Source organism: Delphinus delphis, chromosome 11, assembly GCF_949987515.2.
Source record: "Delphinus delphis chromosome 11, mDelDel1.2, whole genome shotgun sequence".
NCBI classification, from domain to species: Eukaryota; Metazoa; Chordata; class Mammalia; order Artiodactyla; family Delphinidae; genus Delphinus; species Delphinus delphis.
In genome coordinates, this window is record NC_082693.1 from 6863397 (window position 1) to 6879647 (window position 16251).

Here is a 16251-nt window from a genome sequence, read left to right on the forward strand (position 1 = left end):
GAAACAGGCAAAAGGAAGAACTGGAAGAACGCGGAGCCGACTGTGGATAAGCACACACTCACTGGAACCTCTCAGGGGTGAGGAAGTTGAGCAGGTGAAACAACTCTTCCAGGTTGTTCTGTAATGGAGTCCCTGTCAGCAACAGCTTGTGCTGGAGCGAGTAACCGTTTAAGACCCGGAAGAACTGGTGAGGCAGGAGAGAAGTGGAATTCAGTAAGAAGAGGGCTCCAGCACATGTCCACAGACTTCTGCTTTGCCGCCCAGCAGTTACGCCCCCATCCCCACCTTTTTTTTTCCTTTATCTTCTTTCCCGTTACTAACTCTTTTTTCTTTTTTTTTGGCCGCACCGTGCGGCATGCGGGATCCCAGTTCCCTGACCAGGGACTGAACCCGTGCCCCTTGTAATGGAAGCGTGGACTCTTAACCACTGGGCCGCCAGGGAAGCCCTCCATCTTACTTTCAAGGCCTGGCCTCCAAGGGTCGCCTGCCGCGAGTGAGGAAGGCAGGCAGCGAGCCCTCCCCCTCTCCTGTCCTCCTTTCAAGGCCTGGCCTCCAAGGGTCGTCTACCGCGAGTGAGGAAGGCAGGCGGAGCCCTTCCCCCTCTCCTGCCCTCCTGGGTCCCCTAATGAGCAGGCAGTACTAGAGCACTAAACTGGGGGCCACACCTCCCGCCCCCCTCACCTTAGACTGATTGTTCTTGAGCCGATGGGCTTCATCCACGATGAGGCAGGCCCAGTCAATAGAGCCCAAGATGGCCATGTCAATGGTGATCAACTCATAGGACGTCAGCAGCACGTGGAATTTCACAGATGCCTCTTTCTGCACAAGAAGGCAACCTGGTCACTCCTGTCCAACTCTGCCGGTACAGGCCAAGCCGAGGGACTCCGGGGGGTTTCCCTCCTCCCGGCTATTATCCTTTCGCCTCACCCCGGGGACCGGGGCACGAGGGGCCCAGAGCGAGAACTCCCCTCTCCGAGGGTGGGTCTCCCTCCCGCTGAGGTACCTTCATGCGGGAAGCCTTCTTGCCGCCACGAATGGCATTGTCCTCAAAGGAGAACTCATTCTCTCGGATGATGGCACGGCTGTCTTTGTCACCCACGTAGGTCACCACATACATATCTGGAGCCCACATTTCAAACTCCCGCTCCCAGTTGATGATGGTAGAAAGAGGGGCGCTCACTAGGAAGGGGCCTTTGGAATGACCCTTTGAGGAAGAAGAGGAGACGGAGAGTAAGGACTGAGGGTCCCACACGCAACCCGAGCGCCCACCCTGCCCCTGCCCCTGCCCCGGAGTGGGCGGAGGACAGGCGTGTGCATGGCCGCTCCTCTCCCTCCCTTCTCCATGTACCAACACGCCTGCCTGCCCTGCAGGGAGCTTACACCGCACCCCTGCCGCTCGATGTCTCTCCACACTACTTCTACCCACAGTTCTGCTTGTCTCAGCGCATATCCGTCCCCCAGGACCGAGGCTACAGGCACCCACCACTAATCCCACCCACAGCTCCATTCCCTCCAGTCTGTCTCTGTGTACTTGCATCTATCTTACTGTCACTCAGCACTGTTCTCCAGGGCCAGAGACCAATTTTTTTTCTTCCTTTTTCTGTCTCCTCAGAGTGTAAGAGAAGACCACGAACACAAAATACCCACACAAAAAACTAACAGCCCCAGCTCTCCTACCTCCTTGTAGAGGGAGTAGAGGAAGACTGCGGTCTGAACGGTCTTCCCAAGGCCCATCTCGTCAGCCAGGATGGTGTCGGTACCTTGAGCCCAGGAGAAGCGCAACCAGTTCAAACCCTCCATCTGATAGGGGTGCAAGGTTCCACCTGTAGCGTCCAGGTACTCTGGCTGTCGCTCATATTTCACTGTTGGCTGAAGGATGAAATAAAGAAGTCAAGAGCTGGCCAGGAATTCCCTTCCTTCCGTAAGACAGCAGCGGCCCCTCCTGACACACTCTCACTAGATCCTACTCGAGGGGCCACAAAAACTGGTGGGAAAAAGGTGCTTAATGGTTACTGTAACTTTGTGTTTTATTTAGGATCCTCCAGGAAGCAAGGCAAGACGCAGATCTTGGTCCTACAGACATCCAAGAAAGACACATCATAGTCTCCTTGGCAGTACAGTAAATTCTACCGGTCAGGAACCACGAGGTAAATGATCCTATGCCCCCTCTAGATTTATCTGTTTAACCTTAACCAGACTCACCTTATATTACACGAAACCCCGGAAGAATTGAGCCATGAATTAAGGGTCAGAAGACCCAGGTTCCAAAATAAGTTTCACAAAAGCTCGGTTATGTGACCCCTCCATACATAACACCTCCTCAGTCATATAAACACTAACATCTATGTTTTTAGTTTTCTGATGAGGAAGAGAGAAAATAAAGTAATCCTAGTATCTTTCCCCTGACTTACAGAGATGTGGAGAATTAGGGAAGCAGTCTGTGTGAAGCAACTTAGCTACAGTGATCACTTGAGATCATGCCTTCAGACTGGAGCACACAACATACATCGTCCTACCCGACAAACCGCCCTCCCTCTCCTGATGACTCACGTCAACCGTTGGGGTTTCAGGGGGCCTTTCCAACTTCCTCAGCTTCACCTTCTTGAGCTTTTTGCCTGGTCGTCCTTCCTCACCCCTCATCAACTCCCTAAGGAAAACAGATACATCAACAGCTGCCTGGAGTCCTTCTCAAGGAGCAGCAGCTCTACTCATCAAAGTCCCTCACCTGTGATTCCAATAGCTCTGCTTGAACAGGTCGTAGTCCTGTATCTCCACATCCTCACTCTCCCAGGAGGCCTGATCATAGGGCAAGTCCCGCCACTTGATCAAGTAGTGGACGTGGCCCTTCTTGTCCACGCTACAAAGTCAAGGAGAGAAAACCCTCAGAGCCAGAAGGCCACCCTGCTCTGCTCCCCTCAAAAACCAGACCTCTAAGGAGGCCAGACACCACACGTATTCAGAAGCAAATACATCTGGTCCACCAGTCTTTGCACGAAAAATGATCTCGTATCTACAGTCTATAGCTCAAGTACCAGGATTCAGTCAGTTCATAACATACTGAGTGTCTCATCCAACTGTAACTTACTGGTGACATCTACTTTCTTAATTAAGCCCCCGCGGATACGCTGCCCACCTCCAGGATGCCCACGATGCCCACCTCCAGGATGCCCACGACACGCTGCCCGGCCCAGCCCCCCGGTACCTGTGGTTGAGAATCCGGTGGATCATCATCCACTCGGGTTTGATCCCGTAGCGATAGAAGCGTTCCTCCATCTCTGCAAACTTGGGGTCCTTGTTCTTCCGCTTTCGGCTCTTCTCTTCATCGCCACCGAAGTCCCCGGAGGGCGGCTCATCCATGTCATTCTTCCGCTGATAGTTCCGGAACATCACCTGACAGTGCAGCTCCAACTGCAAGAGCGGAGAGAGAAGGAAGTCCCCAAGGAGCTATGTCCACTCCTACCCACAAGGCTGCTTTCTCTCACTGCCCTCTTCACCGCAGCCCCGCATCTGCTCTACCCCAGGGTTACCTGCAGCTCAGACACCCAGGAGCAGTGCCAGTACGACATGCCTTGCCACTTCACAAAGAACTGCCGCTCCGGCCGCCCCTCCAGGGGCTTTGGGGGCGGAGTACTGGGGTCAGCATCTGGGGGCCGAGGCACTGGTGTGGGAGATGGTGGCTGACCCCACTTCCAGATCAGGATCTTCTGAACTTTGCCCTTAAGAGCTGGACACTAAGAGGAAAAGAGATGATCCAACACCGAATCATTACCACGGCATAGCCCACAGGCAGCTTCAACCTCATCAGAGCATTATTAAAACCTCGTTTCAAGTAAGACCTAATCCCAGCACCCTAATCCCAGGAGAGAAGAACAGAATTCCCTCTCTGTTTCTGGACTTCGTCCAGGATTTGTGAGACATTATCACTCCTATCTGCCTAACAGAGCCAGTAGCTAGACTTCAACAATAACCCAGAACAAGTAGGCACAGAAAAGTCACAGACCTGGGGCTCAGAATTCCTCTCTTAAGCAATCTAACAGCATTCGGTGGCCCTATTATATCACCAAGCTACCAAGACCTCGAGGCTGGGTGTCAAGACAGGAAAGGATATTCTGGGCTAAAAGAACACGGCTCCATCCCACTTCGGAGAGCTGGCAAAGCATCAACTCTGTTCAAAGTTAGTCCTACGGTTTCCCAGAACAAAGGTATCCCGTGACTCTACGAGGAAGGAAGATCCATGCCTCAGGGCTGAAAGGCCTATAGCCCTCCAGTGACCTCTCCTGCACCTCAGCCTCACGACACCTACACGCAAGAGGGGTAAACCCTGCTGCTGGACCACCGGCCGGGGCCAGGCACCCACCGTACAGCGGGGACAGAGCCACTCTCCGTTGGGGATCTCTGGAAGGGGCGGGTTCAGGCAGTGGATGTGGTAGGAGGAAGGACAGGCATCGCAGCACAGCAGCTCCCCCCCATCCTTGCAGACCCGACAGAACTCCATGTGGTGGTCATCCTCCTCTTCAGGGTCTCCCCCCACCTCTTCCAGGATCTCCTCACCCTCCGAATTGTCCTCTTTAGCCTCCCACTGGATGCCTTCCTTCTCCTGCAGTCAAGGACCACAGAGTCAGATTACTACCACCCCCACCCCCACCCCCACCCCCACCCAACCCCCATCTGAACCGTGCCCATCATTCCTTTGAAAGCTTCCCAAAGCCCGTAGCCAGCAACGCCACCACTCCTACCCCCACCCAGGCCCCAAAGAGTTTCCTCATCCCACCCTTCCGCTCAAGGGTCCCGAAGGGCCACGACGGCCCGGCACTCACGCAGTGTGGGCAGCTCCACTTGCCCTCGGGAGCCTTCTCCATATCCGGATCCAGGCAGACCATGTGGTAAGCTCGGGGACAGGTGTCGCACAGGATGATCTCCCCGCCTTGCTGGCACACCTCACAGTAGTCCTGGTGGTCTGTCTCATAACCATCCACAGCAGTCACCTCCTCCTCGCCTAGGCAAGGAAGAGGGAAAGCCCAGTTATTAGAAAAAACCTACCTCCCCCCACCCCGCTAAACCAGCCCCTATCTCCTTAGGGACATGCTTCCCCAATCATTCCCCCCTCATTCCATTACATACTGATACAGAAGAGAAACACACCTTTCTTTTTCTTTTTCGTGGTCCGGAGTTTCTTGCGGCTGCGGCTACTGCGGCTGGTAGAACCATCAGAAACAGAGTAGCTATTGATACTGGCATCATCGAAGTCAGACTCCACATCTAGGTCGTCATCCTCACTCTGGCAGGATGAGAAGGTTAGAGGTTCAGGCCAAGGGGAAGGAGACAGTGATGGAGAAGGGATCACCCTTTTACTAGGGGTGCTGGAATCCCAGCAAGGAAGCCTAACCACCTCTTCTATGGCCAACTCCCCACATGCTCATGCACCTACTGAACCCTGAATCCTGACCTAAGACCACATCCTCCCCGTTAGCTAAGGCACCCTCGCCAGGGGACAGGCTGGGCTCTCACCGAGGATCTCTTACGCTTAGAACCGAAACCTCCCAGCTTGATTTTCAGGGGAGCTACTTTCTTGGGCTTAGGCTTCTTGGCGTCAGGGACACGAGGGCTGCCCTTGGGCTTCCTCCGAGCATTGGGACCTAAATCAGGAGAAAGCAGGTAAGATCATACAATCCAAATACACACCACAGAGCAGAACATGGGAAAGATATTAGGTTGGCCAAAAAGTTCCCTCGGTTTTTAAGTAAACATAAAAGACACATTTTTCATTTTCACCAAGAACTTTATTGAACAGTGTATTCACCGTTTTGTTCCACTACCCTCTGCCATTTTTCAGGCAACTTCATAATTCCATCTTCCCAAAACTTTTTATCTTTTTGAGCAAAGAACTGTTCCAGGTGCCTTTCACAGTCTTCCAGGGAATCGAAATTTTTTCCATTAAAAGAATTTTGTAAAGACTGAAACAGATGGAAATCCGAAGGTGCAACGTCTGGTGAATATGGCGGAGGAATCAGAACCTCCCAGCCAAGCTGTAACAGTTTTTGCCTGGTCATCAAAGAAACATGCAGTCTTGCAATAGCCTGATGGAAGATGATGCATTTTCTGTTGACTAATTCCGGACGCTTTTCATCGAGTGCTGCTTTCAGCTGGTCTAACTGGGAGCAGTAGTTGTTGGAATTAATCATCTGGTTTTCTAGAAAGAGCTCATAATAGGGGACTCCCTTCCAATCCCACCATATACACAGCATCACCTTCTTTGGATGGAGACCGGCCCTTGGCATAGCTGGTGGTGGTTCACTTCGTTTGCCCCACCATCTCTTCCGTTCCACATTATTGTACAGCATCCACTTTTCACCACCTGTCACAATTTGTCTTAAAAATGCAACATTTTCCTTACATTTAAGTAGAGAGCGGCATGCGGAAATACGGTCGAGAAGACTTTTTTCACTCAACTTATGTGGAACCCAAACATCAAAGCGATTAACGTAACCAAGCTGGTGCAAATGATTTTGAGCGCTTGATTTGGAGATTTTGAGTATGTCGGCTACCTCTCACGTGGCATAATGTTGACTGTTCTCAGTTAAGGTCTCGATTTGATCGCTATCAACTTTAACTGGTCTACCCGACCGTGGAGCATCGTCCAGCAAGAAGTCTCCAGCACGGAACTTCGCAAACCACTTTTGACAGGTTCGATCAGTCACAGCACCTTCTTCATACACTGCACAAATCTTTTTTTGCGTTCCAGTTGCCTTTTTACCTTTCTTGAAATGATAAAGCATAATACGTCGAAAACGTTGCTTTTTTTCTTCCATCTTCAATATTAAAATGGCTACACAAAAATTCACCAATTTTGGTAAGTTTTTTTTTAAATGCACACTGATATGACAGCTGTCACAATACAACCTAACGAAATTGTTTCAAATGAAGTTAAAGACAACTACTAAGTGCTACTAGAGCCAGCTTATGGAAAAAACAGAATGAACTTTTTGGCCAACCCAATAAAATATTCCCCACCTAAAATATTTCTACGTGGCCAGCTTCCCCAGTTTCCCTCCTAATCCACGGTTCATTCCCACCTCCTAGCTTCCATCTTTGGGTTGACAGAATAGCGCGTCTGCGCTTCCTCCAACTTCGACATCCCAAGCCCACTAGTCCCCACTCCCACTGAGCCCCATGTCACCTTTGCCCTCCTTGGTCTTGGCCTTGCGGATAGGCACCTCCACAGGGGGCGGAGGAGGTGCAACTTCAGTGGCCGTCACCATACTCTCCACCACGGCCACTGCCGCAGCTGCCGCTGCTGCCACAGAAGCCCCAGAACTGCCTTTGAAGGGGTTGTTGGTGCTGAACTCCCGCCACTTCGCACCCAAAACCATCATCATCTTGGAGACAGCGATCTTGGGGTTTTTGGCAGCAATGAGGGGTCTGGGGGAAAAATGGCAGGAACAGAAAAGAGAAAAAGTTTAAAAATAAAGGAGGCGAGGGAGGTGAGAAGAGATTACAGAAGCGCTCTCCATCTCCTGCCCCCAAGACCCTCCTGTTTACCGGACAAACTGGCTGAAGGCCTTGTAGTTGGTGAGAGTGCGATAATCCTCCTCTGAGAACACGTGGTCAATGTCTTCCATGCCCCAGTCTTCCAGGAGCTGAGCAGATGATTTAGGCTCCTGCAGAGAGAGCAAAGTCAAAGCCTGACTCCTAGTGCCCACCCTCGCTAAGGGAGTTTGAGTTGCCACTAAGGCTGGCAAGTCCAGGGTAAGAGGGCTAAGAAGAAATCATCAGAAACAGGTGGAGAGAAAACATTCTAAGGGGCAGCAGAGTGTCTGGAAAACAAAGGACAGAAGTACAGAGAAGAGGATGGAGGTCCAGGCACCTTTGAATCATCGTCTTCGTCATCCTCCTCCTCTTCCTCTTTCCGCTTGGACTTACTCTTCTTTTCTTTCTTAGGTCCGAGCTTCTTCTTCTTCTTCTTGCCAGGGGTATAGTCGCTGCCCTCACTGTCTGAGCGCAGAGCCACCTCTTCGTCCTCCTCCACAAACTCCGGCCCCTCCCCAGAGCTGTCCCCCAGCTGCCGGCATAAGAGCATACGCTGGAGCAGGGAAGGGGGAGAGGGAGACACACACACACATGCTACACACATGCTGACCTCAGGATGGCCCTGAGGCTCACGCCCAGGACCTGGCCCACCGCCCCAGGGCAAGAAACGCAGGCCCCAGCCCTCCACAGAGCACCTCCCACTCCCTCCTGCCGCCCATAACATCCAGTCACCCACTCACCTCCTTTTTTTGGCGCTTGCTCTTAGGGATTTTAGGGTCCCGAGGTTTCTTAGGCTTTTTCTTTTTCTTGAGCTTTGGAGTCTCTGCTTCTGACAAATCCTCTTCCGGGTCCTCTTCGTTTTCTACATATGTTTTGGCAAAGAAAGGGAGGCAGGGAAAAGATCAATAGCAGAAGGTTAGAGCCCAATCCAGAGGCTTTAGACTTTATTCCCCCACCTTCTGTCCCAGATTCCACTGAAGAGAACTGCTATACACGCCACAGAAGGAAGCTGATACTCAGGACAAAAACAGACAAAGAGAGAGCTGTATATGCCTGAAATAGGCCTGCCGGGCCAGACCAGGCCCACCTCGGGCAGCTGTCCAGACCCCTGCCTCCTCTCCCTCATCCCTAACACGAGTCCTCTATGTGTTCACCAGCGCAGCTGAGTCAAGCTGCGTACAGTTAACCAAGTAAGAGAAACGTGCCTAGTCCTCCTATAACCAGCCACCAAGCATTCCACAAGCCGGGAAACGAGAATGAGCGGTCCTACGCAGAAGGTAAAAACTAAAGAATATACCCTCAGCACATTCCCAGAACAGTACCTGCTCGAGGGTCCCAGAAACCACACCCTTCACTAACCCCTTTGGCTCATCACTGCGCAAAACAACCGGAACCTCCAAGCCCCAGGCTCCGGTGCCAGCCCAGGATCACGCCCACTCCCAAAGCTGATTTCCTTTCCCCATCTCCAGCTCTACTGCTCCTCCCCAGCTTCTCCTGGGTCAGTAGCCTCTTCTCCCCAGGGGCCCAAATCAGCCCAGCTGTCACCATCCCCCCCCCTTTCCTCCCCCCATCTGGCTCCACCTCCTCCCCGGCTGGGAGCACACACAAAGCCTGGGGTAATACTGAGAGCTCCTGGGCAGGCCTAGGTGGGAAGGGGCACAGAGGGGGAGGAGAAGGCCAGGAGGCAGCTTCCTTTGTAACAGACATTCACACCAGCGAACCGGCTCCCTCCTCCTCCCCCTCCTGCTTCCCAAGCCACCCACCCCCCTCAAGGTGGGAGGAGTGGAGAAGGGAGTGGAGAGAAGGAGGGAATGCCTCACCCACTGAGGAGAGGGAAAATGGCTCCTGACCACAGAAGCCAACCCAGGGCACCCAGCTGCCAACAGAGGACAGACAGGAAGTGGCAGGGGAGGGAGTGCGGTTGAGAGAGGTAGCCGGGGAAAGACTACCCTCTCACAGAAGACTTCCCAAATTACTACCTGGCCCCAGGTCCAAATGCCACCTCTTCAAACACCTACTGTGGGATGACACTGTTCTCAAGAGGCCATTCTAATAATGTCTTAGGCAAGGAAACCCAAGACACCTTGAAGGGTTACACCATGTGAGGGGCTGACTTACTCCCTCATTATGCCTTCAATCATCGGAGCTTAGATTTAACAAGAGTTCAGTGGAGCTGTGGGCAGAGCACACAACCTTCCTTCTGACACCCAAAAGATTTACCTTGAGGAATGGGAGCCCACAAGACGCCTCTGAAACTCAGTTTCCTCATCACCTCTACCAGAGTGCAGACCACAGATCCTAAACCACCACTAACAGATTAGAGGTAGCCACCTATCCAACAGAGAAAAAGGAGCAGCACCTAGAGAGTGGTGGACAACAGAATGCTTCCTTTTCTCCTACACATGCTCTCTGCTCCTGACCCCCAGAACTGGCCCGAAAATGCCTCTGACTCCGCCCTTCCTGTGCGAGGCAGATACTAGGGAACAGGCGGCACTGGGCTGGACAAAGCACCATCAGCCTCCCCCTTTCCCTCTCAGCCCAGGATCAGGCCAGGCACAAGACAGCCCCTCCCATTCCCTTGGGAATGGGACACCAGCCTGGATCTCACCAGAAAGAATCATTTTCTTAAGGGCTTCTCCCCAGCAATCCCTGTGGTGCCCCCCTTCCCAATCAGCCATGCCTCCATAAAAGCTGGAAGTAGAGACAAGGACAAACTCGCGGAGGCAAAAGGGACACCCTTCCATCCACCTAAGACCCTCAAACTTCTCAGGCAGATGTGCTGACACAGCAAGCGGCAAACTGGCTGAGACATAGAGAACGATTTGGGAAAGGGGCAGGAATGGGGTGGGGCAAGTGGAAAAACTGGGTCACGCTACAGCTTGGGGCAGAGTTCACCCTGGGAGCCCACAGGCTCCCAGTCAACACAGGGGCAGCCCCAGACCAAGGGGCCAACAGGAAGCCAAGATGTGGAACCAACACTGGCTGGATGGCACTGCTACTTCTCATGCCCCGCACAGAAAGGATGGGACTGCCTCACCACTAGCACCACCCTACCCCACCTTGGGCAATAGCACAGAAATCTACCACCTTGCCCTACACGGTGATGAGGCTCAAGCCTAAGATTCTCATCCCAACAGCTGAAGGTTCAGTAAGAAGACTGACCCTCTCCTAAGTGGCCTCAGGTTGAAGTGAAGACTTCCAACTTAGGAAGTGCCAAATGTGGAAACACCTCTCCCAGACCACCTCAGCGTGCAGTTGGAGCTAAGCAAAGAGAAGGCAAGAGTGAAAGATGCTTGATGGGAAACAAAAACAGGACCAGCAGGCTCCAGAATTAAAATAAAAATACAAACAAGGAAGATGAAGAAATGGCATGTAAAAAAAAAACTAAACTAAAAAAAGATCAAGGAAACAAGTAGGTGACTTAGCTAAGTGCTCTGAAGAACGAAGGACAGAGGAGAGAGACATCCACTTAGAAACATGACATCCATCATCAGTTGAGGATAGACAAGAGCCATGCCAATCATACAGGCTGGTTATAACCACTGGGGTTCGGCCAGTCCAAGGAGCCACCCCAAAACACAGACAGCACAACCCCCAACACACCGACACAAACACTTCACACCACCAGCCCAAACCCCAGGCTACCTGCACAGGGCAGAAGCCTCCTGGGAAAAAAGCCAGGATTAAGTCCACTTGCCAGGGGAAGAGGGGTGCCCAGGGTGTCACCTTCCTTCTTTTTGCTCCTCCTAGTATATCCTGCAGGCTATGACATCCTACCCCTAGCCTCACTCAACATTCCAGCAATCTGCCTGACTAAAAGCGCTCTAGATCCCAGCTGAGGAGCGCAATTCAAACTTCACACGGTTGAAACTGCACAGAAAGCCGGTAACTGATCAGAAGCTAAAAATAATCAGAGAGTAACCCGCACTCCCTCTTTCCTTTCCACAGCAGCAGCTACAGGATCCTACTAGCAGAGATGCCCGGCTGGTCTCCTCCAACCGCAATCCTCAACCCCGCCGCCGCCGCCGCGCAGCCTCCAGGGGTCCCAGCTACCTGCATTCCTCCTAGGACCCACGCCAGGCAAAGCCTGCCAGCCCGGAGAGCTCCCTCAACCGGGATCTGCACAGCATTCCCGAAGACAGTGCAGCAAGCTTGCATCGCGGTCCGCGGAGCCCAGAAGGCACATGGCTTCCAGCCCCCCTCGCACAACAGCTCCGCAGAAGGGAACCACTCCCTTCGGATGCCCTCCACCTCCGACTGCACAGAGAAAGCCCAGAAACTCAACCCTGCCGCACCAGAGTCGCCAGGGAGGGCCCAGATGGCTCCTTCCTGCCCGGGGCCCTTGGGGAAGCTGTTACCTGGGTGGGGAGGGGGCAAGCTGTTGTTCAAAAGTGCATCCATATCCTCCTCCTCGCTGCCCGCTGAGCAGGGGGACGGGGAGCCCAGGCCCGACGCCATCCCCTTCCGCTCCCGGCCAGGGAATTGGCCCAGCTGCTCCTGCCTGCGGCCTGGGGCCCTCGACACTGGCCCGAGTCACTGTGCGGGGGAGGGGGGAGAGAAAGAGAACAGTGACGCGCACGGCCCCCTCCCCCACCCCGCCGCGCTTTCCGCCCACCCCCGGCCGCCCCACAGCCACCCGAGCAGGGCACCCGAACCACTCAGGCTGAACTTTAGTTCCACGCTCCCGGGGGCAGCCCGGAAGCCGGCTCCCCGGCTGGAGCCCCCCAGACGAGAGGGAGCGGCGCCCCCGAGGGCAGGCCGGTGCCGGCGTGGGGAGGGGAGAAGCCGCTGGACGGAGCCGGGCGTGACGGGGGAAGGGGTCCGAGTGGCCGCGGCGCGGGGGGGGCCGGGGGAGGCGGCCGGCGGCGAGGCGCTCAGGGACACAAGGTCACTGGGGGGTGGGGGGGCGCCTCCCTGCGCCTGGGGAGGGGCCAGTCCCCAGACAGGGTAGCTCTCCAAAGGCTGTCCTCTGGGACAACTCGGGTTCTCCGGAGGAGCCGCGGGGACGAGGGGGCGTGGAGGCTCGGCGCTCCAGGGGGCTGGAGGCAGGGGCGTGGGGGGCCGGAGCTCCCACTGGGCAGGGGGCCGGGCCACGTGTCCCGGGGGGCAAGTGAGCAAAGGGCGAGGGGGGCGCCGGGCATTGTGGGAGGCCAAGCCCGAGGTGGGGAGTCGCGGGGAGCGAGACTCGGGCCGAACGAGGGCGGGGGCTGGGCACCCTGCAGGAAAGGGAGAGGCAGGGTCGGCTCCCCGGGCAGAGGGCGGTCCGCTGGTCCGGGGACGCCCGAGGGGCGGCTGGATGGAGGGAGGACCCTCGGGGCTGGTCGGGCTGAGAGGGGTTGTCTCTCTGGGAACCCCGCGTTCTCCTCACCCCAGAGCCGCCGCAGGTCGCGCTGGGTCCGGCCCGGTGTCACTCCCGCTCCGGCTCCTCCTCGCCGCGGCCGAAGGGGGGAAAATGGCTCCGGCTCCAGCTTCGCCTCTTAAAGGGCCCGAAACACCGGCCGGGAAATCCCACCGCACAGGCCCCGCCCCCCCACGGACAGCCCATAATAACCTCAACCAACTCCAACCCCCCCTCCACTACCGCCACCCTCCTCCCTAGGTCTCCCGGGCAACCCCCGCCCCCTCGTCGCTCCGGCAACCATTGACCACGCCCCCTCGAGCGCGCGCGCGCGTGTCACCCGGGCAACCAACCACCCCCTGGCCATCCCATAATACACACGGACACCACCACCACCACCACCACCACCACCACCACCACCCCCACCACCACCACCCCCACGCACACACACTCCATACACATATATGCCAGGGCTGTTGACATCTCATGGTATTGCCGACCTTTTGCAACTAACCCTTTACACCCCCAGACATCCCATAATAGCCATCCTTTGCCAACTTCTTCACTCTTGGCCCTAATGCTAACATCCCATAATAATTCGTCACCTCTCCCTCCCCATGGCCATCCCATAATAAGCACCCCTCCCAGCCATTCAGCCTCACATCCCATAATACTCAATCCCCATCCCCCACAGACATCCCATAATAACCACTCTTCATCCACCCCCAGTTTGATATCCCATAATAGGCAGAAACTCACCCCCCACACACAACGGACACTTCGGCCTCCTCCCACACACATCCCGTAATAATCAGTCTCCCACCTTCTATACTGACATCCCATAATAACCAACCCCCTGGCGCTGCCCTCGGCCCCTGCAAGGCTAGATCCTCACAACATGACCCCCAAGCTTCACACATTCATTCTAAGTTCACAGCCCGTAATAACCACTCCTGCCCTATCAAAGAGATAGCCCATAATGATCAAGAGCCCTACTGTCACCCCACAGAGGGACAACTAATCTCCTTTCCTCTAACACTGGAAAGATATCCCATAATTTTACTCCCCCACCCACATCCTGACATCCCATAATAATTGCAAAGAACCCGTGGTCAACCAGACATACCATAATACTCCCAGCACAACCCAGAGTCACATCCCATAATGCTTCATCTCCACTCCACCACCCCTCTACCTTTCCAGCCAGGCATCCCATAATATTCATACTCGTATCTCCCCTGTCTCCAAGGCTGTCCGTCTATTCTAACACCCACACCAGCGAGGATGAAACAGGCTAGGCACATTGCCCTCTCCCCCACCCCAACTTGTACACACCTTCATCCCTTAATGAGCCAAAGCAGTGTCCTGGCACAAAGCCTCTTGATGTCTAAGATGGACCCTAGCTTCCCTCATCCATCATTTCCAGACATGCAGGAACTGAGAGTCAACCTAGGGCCCCACCCAATCCCACCAAAATCCAGGTGTTCTCCAGACACTTACCTCCAGTTGAGTTTTGAGTAAGACCAACCAAATACCATACTGGCCAGATGAGCCATTTACATAAAGTTTAGTTCACCCCAAAGCATCCCATAATAATTACAAACTCCCACCTAAAGATTATTTCTCAACATTCCAGCAGTCCTCTTCCCACACCGCCTCCCCAGGTCAAGCGGTCTATTCTCACCCCTAGGCCATTCCTATGGGTGGACATCCCACCATGGTGTGAACTGAGGATCCCGCTATATACACACAAAGATCCAAGAACTGCTCTCCCTCTGCTCACTGCTGCTCGCGCTTATGCAACAGATGTTGACGGAGTACCTAGCAAGGCACAAAGATGGGCACCGTGGGGAGTGCCTCCCTTCAAGAAGCATAAACAACCAAACTCCAAGATGAGATAGAATGTCTGGTGTCAATGGAAAACTGAGTGCTATTTCCTAATTTTCTGTTACAGAGAATAAAACAAATCCCAACTGACCTCAGGAGAGATCAGATCCCAGTAGAAGTTCTCAGCGGTCCTTCTAGAGCCCCGAAGGTATTTCAAAAGGATTTACAATATAGATGGATGGTCAAGATAATCTCCTATCTGCTCCCTACATACTAAGGGATTTTGATTGGAAAGCAAGGTTCATCCATCCAGCGTTTCTAATACGAAATCCTATAACATCATCATGTGCTTCCTTCTTGAGAGACTCATCAACATGCCAGAATTGTCATCCTCATGCTTGAACACCAAGTTCTGCTTACCCTCAACGCCCCATGTTTCTCATTTATATCCTTTCTCATTTTGTATCCTGAAATCTCATAATACTTCCAACTGCCCCCATCCTCATCTTGTTGAGGTCCCATTCTCCACCCAAAATACACCCCTGATCTTTGTATAACGTTCACCATCTTCCCCTCCTGTGTACAAGTCAACATCCCAGAATGCCTTCTTCATTTATTATGCCACAAGGTAGCCTCCCAACACATACCACCCCCTTCCCTAACTGCACCTACCCTGCAGCCACACTGGGGACCCAGCCCAAGAAAGTCAGAGAGCCCAATCTTAGAATTTTTTGGCCCTAAGAGAACCTAAGTCTATAGCCTGTCACTTTTCCCTCTTCCTGATCCCCAGAGAACCAGGACCTGGGTGAAAACCAATATCCCAACGCCACTTCCTTGCTGCCACCGCTCCAGACCCCAAAGTCAGATAATATCTTCCTCTGCTTTTCACACAAGTCCAAGACCCTTGGTGGTAGGACAGGTTGAAGAGAAACCGGAACTTCCTCCTAAGAGAGGCCCTTCCTGACCAGAAGTGAGTGGGACGAACCTCACATCATCTCTGCATTGCCCTTCTAATCTCACTTCCCTAGAGAAAGGGCCTGGCCAGATGACTCTCCCTCCTCTGAGAACCTCAGGACTGGAGAACTGGCGAGGAGAGATGAATTCAGGAGAGGCAAGAGCTTGCTTTGGGAAATCACTATCCCTGTGCCCCCAAGCAGACCACCAGTGATGCTGGTAAGGCTTTCCCCCAGCTCCTACCTGACTTAACTCCCTGGACCACCCTTTCGGCATATCCATTGTGGCACGCAGGCTGTTTCCCCCATTGTGCAAGGCTGCCTAGTCTTCTCATTAAATTCTCTTGACATCAAGATTGGACCCCATTCATTTGTGCACCCCCTCCCCCATGCTTATTCTGAGTACTAAGAGGAAAACTTTTACTCCTTACTTGGGGGAGAGGGGACAGCTCTTTCATTAAGATACCATAATGTGGGTAGACCTCCTTTCAAGAAGTTTCTCATTCGTGTATGAACTGCCAGGTACTTAGTATGCCCTCCTCCTTCCCCATTTCTCTAGGGGATCCAGCCTGCCTCCGGGGCTCAAATTCCCTTCTGTAACGTCTC

At 53.8% G+C, this 16251-nt stretch overlaps 1 protein-coding gene across 9 annotated transcripts in view; it reads right to left on the reverse strand.

Annotated features, from left to right (window-relative positions):
* The window catches only part of CHD4 (chromodomain helicase DNA binding protein 4), a 30010-nt gene extending 17017 nt beyond the window's left edge, over nucleotides 1-12993 (reverse strand). For 6 of the 9 annotated variants that reach the window (XM_060024176.1, XM_060024175.1, XM_060024173.1 and 3 more), the window contains exons 1-18: nucleotides 12896-12993; nucleotides 11886-12063; nucleotides 8268-8389; nucleotides 7865-8080; nucleotides 7540-7658; nucleotides 7178-7419; nucleotides 5509-5636; nucleotides 5143-5278; nucleotides 4818-4996; nucleotides 4358-4597; nucleotides 3528-3731; nucleotides 3203-3408; nucleotides 2726-2857; nucleotides 2551-2647; nucleotides 1678-1869; nucleotides 1004-1204; nucleotides 682-819; nucleotides 63-184 (exon numbers count right to left, since the gene is read on the reverse strand). In XM_060024176.1, the coding sequence (XP_059880159.1) occupies nucleotides 63-184; nucleotides 682-819; nucleotides 1004-1204; nucleotides 1678-1869; nucleotides 2551-2647; nucleotides 2726-2857; nucleotides 3203-3408; nucleotides 3528-3731; nucleotides 4358-4597; nucleotides 4818-4996; nucleotides 5143-5278; nucleotides 5509-5636; nucleotides 7178-7419; nucleotides 7540-7658; nucleotides 7865-8080; nucleotides 8268-8389; nucleotides 11886-11985 (2774 nt within the window). In that variant the 5' untranslated portion in view covers nucleotides 11986-12063; nucleotides 12896-12993. The remainder of the gene's footprint in view (nucleotides 1-62; nucleotides 185-681; nucleotides 820-1003; nucleotides 1205-1677; nucleotides 1870-2550; nucleotides 2648-2725; nucleotides 2858-3202; nucleotides 3409-3527; nucleotides 3732-4357; nucleotides 4598-4817; nucleotides 4997-5142; nucleotides 5279-5508; nucleotides 5637-7177; nucleotides 7420-7539; nucleotides 7659-7864; nucleotides 8081-8267; nucleotides 8390-11885; nucleotides 12064-12895) is intronic. The other 3 variants (XM_060024179.1, XM_060024178.1, XM_060024180.1) reach the window with 2 other exon arrangements.
* Between the last annotated feature and the right edge of the window lie 3258 nt (nucleotides 12994-16251).